Consider the following 12,909-nt stretch of genomic DNA (forward strand, 5'->3'; position numbering starts at 1 on the left):
ATGAAACAAAGGGTTGTTTTTTCCTAATCGATCAAAAGGTATTAATAATTATACTCCAGAATTTTTCAATACTAAAGAACCTTTTTTCTTTCAAGGGCAACCCTCTAAATTTATCACTCATGTGACACTAGACATCGGTTAGTTGTACTAACAATTGGAGGGGGAGGTGTTAATTTAAAAGTTTTACGGTTTGTCAATATTTTTGTTTTTTTTTTGGAACATTGGGAATTGCTACCTAGGTAATAGGCTGTCCACTCAACTTTCAAGTTTCAAGGGTGTAACGAGTAAATATTTGTACTGAATTTTTGACCTTCTCGAAAGTTTTTAATTTGCCCAACAATATATTCGATATATGGGTTAATACAAATGTTCCCTTTGAATGATATTTCATAGTTTTTCCAACAAACATAAATTTAATTTGTTTTTAAAGATTTGAAAAAGAACCATAGATTTCAAAATAGAGCCAAGAAAAGGATAGGCACAAGTAAAAAAATGATTAAAATCATGATATGTACAAGTGCAATAATTTTTTAAACATCCCTTTCATTAGCAAGGTTACATTTTTCACCCCCGGGTTTAGCAACCTTCACGAATGTTCGGTTGGAACTTGGAGGGACTAGATTTGACCGGGTTCCAGAGGTCGGTGATTCGGCTAGCCGCTAGTTTATTGTAACAATAAGAGTTTATTTAACATTGGCATTTATAATGTCACAGTGTGGCTGTGACTTGATTTGACGGGTGGGGGTGGTCGTTGATTCGGCTGTCACATTATTAAGGTTTTACTTAACATCGACATTTAAAATGCTACGGTAAGGTTTTTTCTTTTTCCTTTTTTTTCCCGATAAGAGTCAGTGTTCATTGAGAATATTTTATTCTAACATCTTAAAACTTGCAATTTTAAAATTTACAAGTTTTTCTTCTAAAATATAACTAAAATGGTTAAAATTTTGTGATCTTTAAAATTGTAAAAATAAAATTTACAAATGAGATTATGAATTTTACAGGAGCACTGAGTTTTTTTTTTCTCTCTCCCTCGGACACAGCTAGCTAGTGCATAGCCTGCCATTAAGTGCTAGCTTGACGTGTCTAGCGAGTGCATGCATACTACATGGCCTTCCATTAATTGCCAGCTTGATGTTTTTTGGGGTAGCTGATCTCTCTGGCCATCCATAGCTTGATGTTTTGAGTGTAGCAGCTGATCCTTCTGGCACCATCACCATGGGCTGCTGCAGAAACGTCGCCTTTGTTGTTTGTCTCTCAATTGTGATCAGCTTTGGAGTAGCAGGAGCACAAGGTCAAGGGCAACACGGGGCCTCTTCGACTCAGCCTTTCCCTGCCTTCTTCATCTTTGGTGACTCCCTTGTAGATGTCGGCAACAACAACTACATTGTGTCTGTGGCCCGGGCCAACCAGCCTCCCTTCGGGATTGACTTCCCCAAAGGCCCTACTGGGAGGTTTTGCAATGGCAAGACGGTTCTTGACGTTGTTGGTAAAAAGATGGCTCGCTCACTCACTCACGCAATGTATCTAACCTGAAATACTGTACATGTGCGTGCGCGTGTGTGTTATAGAGAGAGAGGGGGTAGGTTTTCTTGTACGTGTGCGTGCGTGCGCTAGAGAGAGAAAAAGAGGGATAGGTTTCCCTTGTACACGTGCGTGCGTGTGTGAGAGAGAGAGAGAGATAGGTTTCCTCGTGTGTGTTGTTGTTGTTGTTGAAGCTTAACCATTGTGGAGGGTCTTTTGTAATGCAGCTGAGCATATCAACGTGCCTTTCCCTCCCCCATACCTTGATCCTACCACCAAGGGCCAAGCCTTGCTTCAAGGAGTAAACTACGCCTCCGCAGCTGGAGGCATCCTTCGTAGCAGCGGTTTCAACTTTGTAAGCGCCCTCTGCTTCCCTCAAAACCCACGCAAATCAACCTCCTGCTTGCATTAGCTAGCACTTTGCTTTTTAATCGGTGTTGATAGCTAGCACTATCAGTAGCTCTACATCGTTTTGTTAGCAATTTGCATTTCGTAAACAATGTTAGGAAAATGCGTCTCCTATAAATTTAACCACTACATCTAAGAACTTACATGGAATTCTTTCGTTGCAAGTGGGGTCTACAAAGGGTGTCGACATTGGACATAGTTTATGTATTTTGACTTTATCCAAGGATTAGGCTTCTTACAAACCACATTGGACATAGTTTATAGTTTATGTGTCTTAGACTTTATCCAAGGATTGGGCCAAGTGGCTTGAGCATCACTAGAGCCCTAGAGGTTGAGGATTCAAAACTCTTTGAGTTACATTTTTCTCTCACTTTTTTTGTTGAACATGGTTGTGACCGTACTTCCACCTCTAATTTGCTACACTTATTTGCAGGGCTTGGGTGAGAAGATCTCCCCCAAAAGTGAAAAATCATGGAATTTTTTAAGCTAGAATTCCATGACCAGGGGAAGTGTGTAAACCCATAACCCTTTATTGACAACCATTGAGAGTGACTCTAGAAAAAGCATACTTGAGGACATGTTTTTTAGAAGGACCCCATTAGTCATCTTCTTTGTGACTCCCTTGCCACTCACAATTATTTGAAGCTTGTTCTTAAAGTACTCCTTTTTTTCATGATTCATTGTTTGGTTACCATGAGTGTGGTGTGCCTAACTTTTGATTGTTAATCTCACCCAATGCCAAATCTTAAGAGATGACAGGGTTTATAAGGCATTTAGAGCCATTGTCACATGTTGCCTAAAAACTATTAGTGGTGATGAGTATCGTTAATGTTGTAGTTAACAACATCATGTTGAGGGTTGCATAACAAAAAAAATAATTCTTAATGAGTCTTTAAAAAACAACTTTCAATTGAGTATGGCCCTTAGAATTTTGCAATAAACTTTTTGGGTTTGATATTGTATTTTATTTTAATTTTTTTAAAACCGAAACCAGAGATTTTTGTATTATTTATATTGTATTTTATTGTACAATCATTGAATAACCAATAGAAATGAGAAAACGTTAAGTTTTTATCTAATCTAAAAAAGCAACCCTATCTTTATTCCAAGCATATTTCATTTTTTAGAAATTTGACATTGGTATTTCCATGAAAAAAAGAAGAAGGAAAGTGAGCTTGGGGCACAGTTCTTTTTATCACTTTTAAAATTGTTTTGGGTAAAACATTGTTTCACCTGGAGGATGAAGGATTGGCCTTTTCTTATAAATGCTTCCACAAGGCAAAATTCCAATGTTAACTTCATTTTGTATCTTATTGTGTAGGATCATAAAGGTATTTAAGACCTTGGGTTGTTAATAATTTCAGGTTGGGCGAATTGATTTCGACACACAACTGATTTGGTTCCAGAACAACGTGCAACAGCTGCAACAGATTCTAGGAGAGCAGGCAACCAAGGAGCTACTTGGCAGGTCCTTGTTTGCCACTGTGTTTGGGAGCAACGACTACGTGAACAATTACCTGCTCAGCTACTCCCCCCTCAATAAGGTCTACACCCCGACCCAGTTCCAAAACGTGGTCCTTCAAAAAACAGCAGCACAACTCACGGTGAGTGCAATCATCTATGCCTTCTCCTTCTTGCATGGCTATCTTTAATTCTCTCTTTTTATATGTAATTATAATTATATGCGCTATCCTTTGCAATTGCATGTAATATCCGTGTTCCTAAAACCATTTTCACCAAATTGTAATTTTGAACAAGCATTTTCTTCATACTTCAATCTAAATATAATTAAATCTTAAAATACATTTTTCTTTCTCCAAATTTTTGATGGATGAATCTAAAGATGTTTTCTCATGCAATTTTTAGAAATTGAACAAATTCTAGGCTAAGCTACAGATCTTTTCCCAAATAGGGCACCAAATCTCTTTTGTAGCAGCCAAATTAAATAGGCCGATCTTTCTTTATGGTTTTCTTCCCTAGTGTTTTATTATTGAAAGGTATGTTCGTATTTTCACCCTTTCTCTTATGGTGAAGTATGAACAAAGGGATGTGGAGGTAGGCATAGAGGACTTTTCTTGGACATGCCATTATTTTTTATGGGCTGGTTCTCCCGTTAAATTGATTGGTTTACTAGTTGAGGGCTACTCAAAATAAATGGTCTTTTACCTTATTTTTTGATGGCCACTCAATATGAATGGATATTTATAATATTAACACTACTTATTCAGGCATGACTTCAATTAATTAATTATTGCCCGTTGGGCACTAATTAATTAATGGAATTTTAAGGTTTAAACCTTAGCATTCTAAGGTTTATACCTTAGTGTCTCTCTTGGCTCTCTCTTCGTCCATCTTCACTTCAATGTAGCTAGTCTCTCAGAACTCTACATCCTCTCTCTCACCGTGTCCCCTGTCTCTCTCGTGGCCTTTCGCCCAAGATGAGTTTGTCTACTCATTTGTTACCGCATCCTCTCTCTCTCTCTCTCATCATATCCCCTCTCCCTCGTGGCCTTTTGACCAGGATGAGTTGCGTTGTCTTATACTTACGTTGAGGCAGTTCTCGGACGAGTTGAGAACATTCTAGATTTTTCTCTTTTTTAATCTCCCGCTTAAAGTTAATAAAACTAAAGAAAATTAAACATAAGCCTAAGGTCCTTTTACCTCAACTAATTAATTAATAGCAAAAAGAAATTTGGGATCCATATTGGTTTTTTAATGGCCAAATGCTCAAAAATAGGAATGATGTTGTTGTTAAAAAGCAACCTTGATGTTGTAGATATGTATATATTTTCATATCTACATAGTATCCATGATGCTTTTAAGGTCACTAAAATAAATGGGAAGCATTTTGAGATACTAAGAGGAAAAGATTCAAATTCTTTTAATCAAATATGGCTTTATTAGCTAGATCCTCACATTACATACATCTCTCACATGGCTTTATGTGCACAAGGCAATCTTGAGATCTTGCTCTAGGAGGAATGAGGAGGAATCTCTCTCTCTCTCTCTCTCTCTCTCTCTCTCTCTCTCTCTCTCTCGTGCCCTCTTGATCTTGCAACCACCCTCCTTGAAGGTCATTCAAACAAGAAGCTAAAGAATTTTTATATGGGAGCTTTTAGAGAGTGTTTACATGGTCTTTAAAGGGATCATTAAAAGGGTTTTATGAATGAGAATAAGAAACATAATGGAATTTAGCTCTGAGTGTTGTTTTATTATGGTGTCTATCTAATATTTACTTGTGCCTATCCTTAACCCACTCACATGGAGTTTACTTTCACCTCTCCTTTACCCTCTCACAAGGATTTTACCCTATCCCAAACCATTTTGACTTATGCTCTAATGTTTCTAAATTTATTATCACTTGGCGATCCCCTCGCGGGGGGTAGGAGAGGGTTTCCAAATTTTGGAGGGATGTGGCGGAGGTTATTCCTTTATTTCTTGAGGGTTGTTGGTTCTAAGGGCTACTTGTTAAAGTGACTCAATATTGGGTTTATGTTAACAGGGCCGTAGAACATGCTTTTGCTTTGGTAGAATCTTTGGAGAAAGTGTGGAAAGAACTCCATGGTTTGAGCAAGGGGGAGAAAGAGACAATTCAAAGGTATGAATTGAGGTTTGCACGAATTTGGAGAAGGTTGAAAAATGCAGTGGCTTTGTCAAGGCTAGAGGGAATGGGGTTGTTGTCAAATCATCCCATGAGGAGTTTATGAAGCTAGATTGTTTTGTTATGTCTCATGACCTCAAGATTAGAAAGAAGGTATATACCAAAGATCCGAGCGATTACATTGAAGTGACCCCAAGATTAGAAAGGAGAGGTATATACCAAAGATCTGAGGGATTACATTGAAGCTGTGAAGATTGCGAAGGAGAAGGAGAAAAAGATAAGCTTGGTAGCTAGTTTGGATGAAAGTCATGCAAAAGTGAGTACCTCTTAAACTTCTAATCGGGTTGTTACTATTGAATCATGAATGGAGAGGTTTGTTGGTCTTAAGGATCAAGTTCTATGTTTCAAGACTTGGAGGGGAAGTTGTTTGCAGCTTGTGCGTTGCATGGGAATAAGACAATTGTCCAAGAAGAACTGAAGGTCAACAAGTAGTTTATAGCATTGGAGATGAAAAGCCACATGTGCCATGTGCATGCAATTTTTGAAGAGGAAGAGTAGCAGCATGTACATATGTGTGAGTTGTTGCCTAGTTTCCACTCGTACTCCCCGGGGTCCCACTGTAGCCGGGCCAAGGGGCGCGCTGCATATGCCCATATGCACCAATCCGGGAGCACATCAGCAGGGTCGGGGTCAATATGCCACTTCCGAGAAGCGGCGGCCACTACCCGTATCCTCTGAAAGGTGCACTCTGCAACCAAAGGCGACTCCACCTCCACTCTCTGAAGTCTGCCCTCATCCTGAATCTCATAGTAGAGGCATCTGCCATCCTTAGTGCAAGCTCTGACAGCAATCAGGATCTCCAACTGTGTAAAGGCTCCCATCCACCGTGGGGCCACTGGCTCGAGAGGCGTGAACCACTCCTCTGTGAGTGCCTCCTGAATATCATCCCTCATAATCAACCCCCCTCTGAAGTGACTCAACCTCTCCACCTGGATCTCCTCTGGGAGACTGCAGAAGGCCTGCCAGTCTCATGCCAATGCCATTGACGTCAGACTAATCAATGTAATGATTTGAATGCTTTGCCTAATCGGATGCTTATGATGATGATGTGGCAGATAAATGCCTTGAAGAGGATTTCAGTTGAGCTTAATGTTTGATGGTGAATGCCTTGTGGAAGAGGATGCTCATGTGTTCAACCTTTTGTTTGATTGGTTGGTGGAGGTCCTTACTAGCCATGTTCTTGAAGGGGAAGGAAGTTTATGTGTGCAAATCATACTGGATAGTATCGTGGCTATAAACAGAGGGGATTTTAGTATGCACATGTATAGCCTAGGCACATGGGGCTTAGGGGCATTTACACATGTGGTGCTAGGACATGTGGGCCTTCGGATTATAAAAGGCATGTGAATAGAGGTGATGGGATGTGATGTGAAGAATCAGATAGATGGGAATGAATGGATGGATGAATGTGATTGAAGTATCTGAGCCATCTGTCGTGGGGGTGAAGTGTGTGAGCCATCGGAGGAGGACTCCTGTTTTGCTTTAGCTTTGTGGAAGCAACCTGTCGGGCAAAACATTTGGCCTCTGAATGACCAGTTGTTAGAATTGTTATCGTCAGAAGATGACTTTGCGGTGACTTTTGCTTGTTGTTATTGGAGTTTCCTTTTTTGTCTTTGCCTTTACCCTTGCCCTTGTTAGAGGAAACAAAAGCAGACTCCGACTTGCCTTTTTCATGAAGCATGCAATTGTCATCGAGATAACTCACGACTTCCTCAAAAGGGGACAGAGGATCACGGAAATAAATATTATCCATGAAAGAATCAAAGGAAGCAGGCAACTTACCAAGAAGGTTATGGATGGGATTGTTGATGGTGCTCCCGTACTCCTCAAGTTGTTGCAGCTTAATACGGGAGAACTCTCCAATCTTCTTAATCAAGTTATTTGACTCAGTGATGGGGTAAGCTTCTCTAGATCTGACTCCAATTTGGCAATCTTCACTATCGAAACTCTCCCATGCCTCCTCTGGATCTCTGTCCACATCTGATGAGCATTACTCTGAGAGGAGACAAACTGTGCCTGTATGGATGGAATCATGCAATGGATGATGATAAGACGAGTCCAAGCATCCAATATGCTTTGCAAAGTAGGATCCACCAAGGGAGGTGTGGAGATGGCCATCCACACACCGGCTCCTTCCAGCAAAAACTGAGTGTAGAAGGACCACGTATGATAGCTAGTTGCTGTAAGCTTCATGGAGTCATTGACTTTTTGCGGAGGATTGTAGGATGGTATGTTGGCAGGGGTGGGAGCAAGACTTGGATGAGAGAAACTCAGAGAGGAAAGATTGGGAATAGGAACCACTTGTGGAGCGGCGGGAGTAGGGGATCCAGGTTGTGATGGAGCGGGACTAGCAAGGGATCCATTGTAAAACGCAGGTTGCTGATGAGGAAATGCAGTAGAGTAAACAGCTCCTATATGCTGAAAATAGTCAACAGTAGCATGGGAAAAGAAATGCAGGTTTGTGTAGATGCTACATGCTCTGATACCATGAAAGAATGGGTACTATGCTGAGATACCCACGCAAAAATACTGCAACACTGTATATGGACAGCAAGTATAAAGGAGAAAAGAAGATCACTGCTTAATATCACCAGAAAAGGTAGTACATCATGTGAGCAGCATGAGGGAGGTCTCGTAGATGCTGCCTATCATCACTGCAAAAGCTAAAAAATGAGATGATAATGATGCTAAGCCAAGCCACCTATATATGTGGGAGAGGAGCTGGCCGGCCAGCTGTAGCAGGGCGACAACTTGATTGTAGCAAAGAAATGCTAAAAATGCCTAAAAAATACCAAAAAAAATAGTAGAAAAAATGTAGAATAATCTCTGCTAAGATATGCTGAATATGCAGGAAAGTCCATCTGGGGATGAAATAATTTCCAACAGATAACGCCGCCTACATGCCTTTAAAGGCTCTAGAATCACATTATAACTCAAATTCATGAGTAGGGGTATTTTTGTTGAGAAACATTAAGCTTTTTGTTTTCAAAGATCACCTTTTTTGGCTTAACATAGCTCTTATAGCAATTCCATGCATGCCATTGGCCAAGAACATCATCAGACCACATAAGCTTGATGGTTTCAAAATCTATTTTTTCAAAATAAGACCAAGTGGTCAAGCTTAGATGAACCACTCGTAGGTCCTAGACTTCAGTCCCTCCAACTCTGCCATATATTGGTATGGATAATTTTGTGACTTCAATATCTATTGAAAACAGTCCCTTAATTTTAGAGAATCCTTAAAAAAAAATCCATTGTGATCATCACGTACTTGGAAATCCTTCTAGAATCAATCCATCAAACCCTAGGCACTTCATCCAAGTCCAAATCGATATATCTCTTGGACACAACATCTAAGTCTAATCAAATACCTCATGAGAACTTCATCCACCATGAGCAGTGTGCACTTGGATATTGGTTGAATACGCTAGAGACTATGGCATTGAGGTTATCTAGGAATCAAAGTGAGCTTTGACAAACCCTAAGTAGAAAAGCCTTGAATTTTCTCTACAAAATGTGAATATTTATTTATTCTTTAATAATGAGAGGTAAGATACTTAAATTAAATGCCATCAATTTTCATTTTGAGAGTGGGTAAATTTGAACAGTGAACCTCCCTATTGCAAACAGGGGGCCATATCAAAGTTGCTTTTTGACGAATGTCATACCCAGTAAAATACAGCCACTTATTTTGAGCGTGATACCAGTAAAATACAGCCACTTATTTTGAGCGTGATAACAGTAAAATACAACCAGTTATTTTGAGTCACTTAAAAAACAAGAAGAGTGACTAAAAAAAGAAGAATGTGAATTGTGAAACTAAAGCAGTAAGTGCCACTGGACATCGAGATTTCTTGGATGCCTCAGCATAGGGCTGAGGGGTGTGTGTGTGTGTCTCTCTCTCTCACTCTCTCTCTAAATTGTGTCGTTTTGGATGCAGCAATTGTACAATTTGGGGGCTCGCCGGATTGCTGTGTCGGGGGTGGGGCCGTTGGGTTGCATTCCGTCGCAGCTGGTGAGGCAGAAGAGCGTTAATGGGGAGTGCTCTGATTTTGTGAACACGCTTTGCCAGGACTTCAATGTTGGCCTCAAGGAGGTCATCCAGCAGCTCAACTCCAAGCTCCCGGGTGTGAGATTCATCTATGCAGATGCCTTCGACCCCGTGCTCGACTACGTCCACAACCCTAGCAAATACGGTATCAATCATGTTGATTACCCTAATCAAACTAATTAGTTACATCATTAAGATTTATGTAGCTATAGTGGAAGTTCTAATGGTGTGCTCTTGTGGTGCAAAATTATTCGCTTCTGAGGCTTGCTGCGGTGCCGGGAAGTACAAGGGGCAGCTGCTCTGCCTCCCCGTGCTGAAGCCCTGTCCCGACAGGGCCGACTACGTTTGGTGGGATGCCTTCCACCCTACTGAGGCTACCAATGAGCTCCTTGGGCGATCCCTCCTTGACTCCCTCATATCCAGCCTCGTTAGCCCCTAACGATCCGCTTAAACCTGCCCTAATCAAGCCCCAATCAGCAATTGTCCTGGTTCTTTAAAAAAATAAATAAACGAATTCGTTTCTTACACCTAACAACTGTTAGAATGAGCTTGGACACTAGAGCAACTGGTGTTCTTAGAGGAGTAAATATGATCCAATGTGCAATGGGGGTTACATGTGTTGGGTTTAATGTCTCTGGTTTGGCATATCCCTTTCTTTGGATGCTTAGCCACTCTTTGTGGGCCTTGATGATGCAAACATATTATAATGGCGGTGTCTACATTAGATTATTATGTCTCTTGTCGGAGGTTGAGTAACATTATGCTTAAACATAGGAATTGGGTTCTCAATATGGCCAGTAACTAAGCTTGGGTTGCTGAAATTGCTCTAGGTAATCTTAATTGATCTGCTATTATCCTTTCACATGAAAACGATTCACAAGAGTTATTCTTGGACTTGTGGCTAGTTGTGTTAGCAAAACAAGGGGAGGTAGAGGTACTTCTTGAACCCTTAGAATGTCTCCTTGTGTAGCATTGGGCATGATTTGAGCAGTATTGGGCATGATTTGGGTAGCATTAGGCATGATTTGAGTTGCATTGACAACTTGAGGTTGTGTGGTAGATAGCACTAATAGGGCCATTAAGCGTTATCTATAGCTTTGAGGAGATAGCAGGCACTGGCCATTCTTGAGGATTACATTGGCCATGACACTGTGAAGTCTTATTTTTTTCAAGATACTTGTAGAGCACACAATACAAGAGAGACCTTGGTCTTAAATGTGCACATTATATACTTGTATAGTTTTGGTGACACATTGTTATGCCCAGCAGCTCAGTGGTGGAAGAAGGTGTTGGCAATCCACTTTCCACGTCATGAGCACCACCTCGGTATCACACGTGTGGAGGTGGCGAACTGCAACCACCAGAGAGCCATTATCAAGCACAAGAAGACTCAACATAAAAGGGCAAGTGGTCACTATAGGTAGTGACAAAGGGTAATGCAATGTTAGGCAGGAATAGAGATAAATGCTCAGATAGAAGAAATGTATGAAGGGTATAGTCGTTTTATGCTCTTAACTGATAGTTGATAGTTGTCATGAAGCTTGTTATAGTGATAGTACTCAAGAAATGTCTGTGTTGGACAATTGCTCTGTATTAGTGTGAAATGCTTTTGGAATATAACTAAGAGCAAGCTTGCCATTTCATCATTGTTTTGAGTTATTCTCTACATTATGTGGATTAAGTCTGTAGCGTCTTTGTTCTAGTGAACATGGTATCTATGTATGAGAGTGAGTGAGATAGTTAGTGCAGAGATGCAGAGTGAGAATTGAGAGAATGGGAGTGAAGGTTTGCTCAGTAGAGGTGTACTGTGTGTCCTCGTTACCATTTGAGAGTTGGTGTTCGTACCCGAAAACTCTGGTGGGTGATTGCACATCTCCCATGGTATTGCTTGACTAGTTTGATACTACAGATTGTTGTCTTGCCATTCCGCTGAGAGGGAAATCAATGAGAAACACCTGGTGATCTTGTTAAGGAACAACAAGCATATTATTAGGAAAAACCTCTGTCGAGTAGTATTCTTCACCATCAGCCAAAGGAAAGTGTAGGTTCGCTTAGAACAAGTCTGAGGAGAAACCATAGCATGGAAGGAACTTTTCGGAGAAGTCAATATGGAGAGCTTCTCACTACACAAAACTCAACCAGCTTTAGGTATGCTTCATGTATGTTTATGGATCTAAAAATGGTGAAAAGTAATGCCTTCCAAGAGACTCTCTAGGAATCTTGCAGCTGGTGGGAGTGCCTTGCACCCTTACGATCAAGAAGGCATTGCTGAGACTTCTGCAGCCTTGCACGAGCGAGAAGTGTCAGAATTCAGGCATAACTTGGACCAAGAAAAGGAGTACCAAGAGCGAGAAGCCGAGCAAAGTTCAGGTGTGGAAATCCTAAGAAGGGTGGAGCAGCAAAATCGAGAAGAACAACCACAACAAAACCCTCGAAGAAGGTTTAAGGGAGCAATGGCATCATTAGTCAAAAATTTATTGGTGTTCTCAGGAGAGAAAGGGGAAGATCGAGATCTACATGTGAGGAGGTTTGAGAAATATTGAAAAGTCACCAGACCTCGGGATGTGGAAGAGCCAGAGTTGAGTGAAATTCGCAAAGATGCTTTCATGAATACCTTTTCAAAGAAAGAGCCACGAAGTGGGTGTCAAGATATCACGACGTCCATTCCCAGATCTATGAGGAGGTAATGATTGCTTTTTTGGGAAGATTTCGCAAAATAAAGTGTGCAACTCAACTTTGTGATCAAATGAGAGAGGTCCGACAAGAGGATATGCATGTGGAAGCTTATTTAACAAAGTTGTTAAGCTTGAGGTAGAGAGTGGCAGAACAAACCTAACTCTCTATGCAAATTGTTATTGATTGGTTTGTCGAAGGGCTTAAGCTAGATATCTATGTAGCAGTTAGCACAAAACAAGCGAAAACTGAAGAGGAGTTCGAGGAACTGGTGGAGCTGGTCAAAATGGCAGAAAAAAGAAGTTGAGAAAGGAGACAAAAGAAGAAGCCTAGAAAGAGTGTTACTACTGAAGAGGACGATTCAAGTGACTCCTCGAAGGACACTCCAGTGGCAGTGAAAAAGAAGAAAGATAAGAAGAAGAAAATCGAGAAGGCACAAGCAAGCCTCGGAGAATTGATGTTGCAGGTAAAGCAATTGATGCAATAAATAAAAAAGAGAAAGGGTTTATCAATAAGGAATGCTTGGAAGAAATCCAGAAGAATGCTGACTGGTTACAAACCAATGTAATGTCAATGCTGTTGGTGGATAGTC

General features: G+C 40.7%; 1 protein-coding gene across 1 annotated transcript; it reads left to right on the plus strand.

Annotated features, from left to right (window-relative positions):
* The first annotated feature begins 1,174 nt into the window (after positions 1-1,174).
* On the plus strand, positions 1,175-10,311 carry LOC147628381 (GDSL esterase/lipase At1g71250-like). Its single transcript, XM_086813047.1, has 5 exons — positions 1,175-1,489; positions 1,752-1,879; positions 3,291-3,536; positions 9,534-9,789; positions 9,851-10,311. The coding sequence occupies exons 1-5, from the start codon at positions 1,219-1,221 to the stop codon at positions 10,081-10,083; spliced, it is 1,134 nt and encodes a 377-aa protein (XP_086669173.1). The 5' UTR covers positions 1,175-1,218; the 3' UTR covers positions 10,084-10,311.
* Positions 10,312-12,909: the final 2,598 nt, after the last annotated feature.

This window comes from Cibotium barometz, chromosome 19, assembly GCF_041138505.1.
Source record: "Cibotium barometz isolate CiBa-2024 chromosome 19, ASM4113850v1, whole genome shotgun sequence".
NCBI classification, from domain to species: domain Eukaryota; kingdom Viridiplantae; phylum Streptophyta; class Polypodiopsida; order Cyatheales; family Cibotiaceae; genus Cibotium; species Cibotium barometz.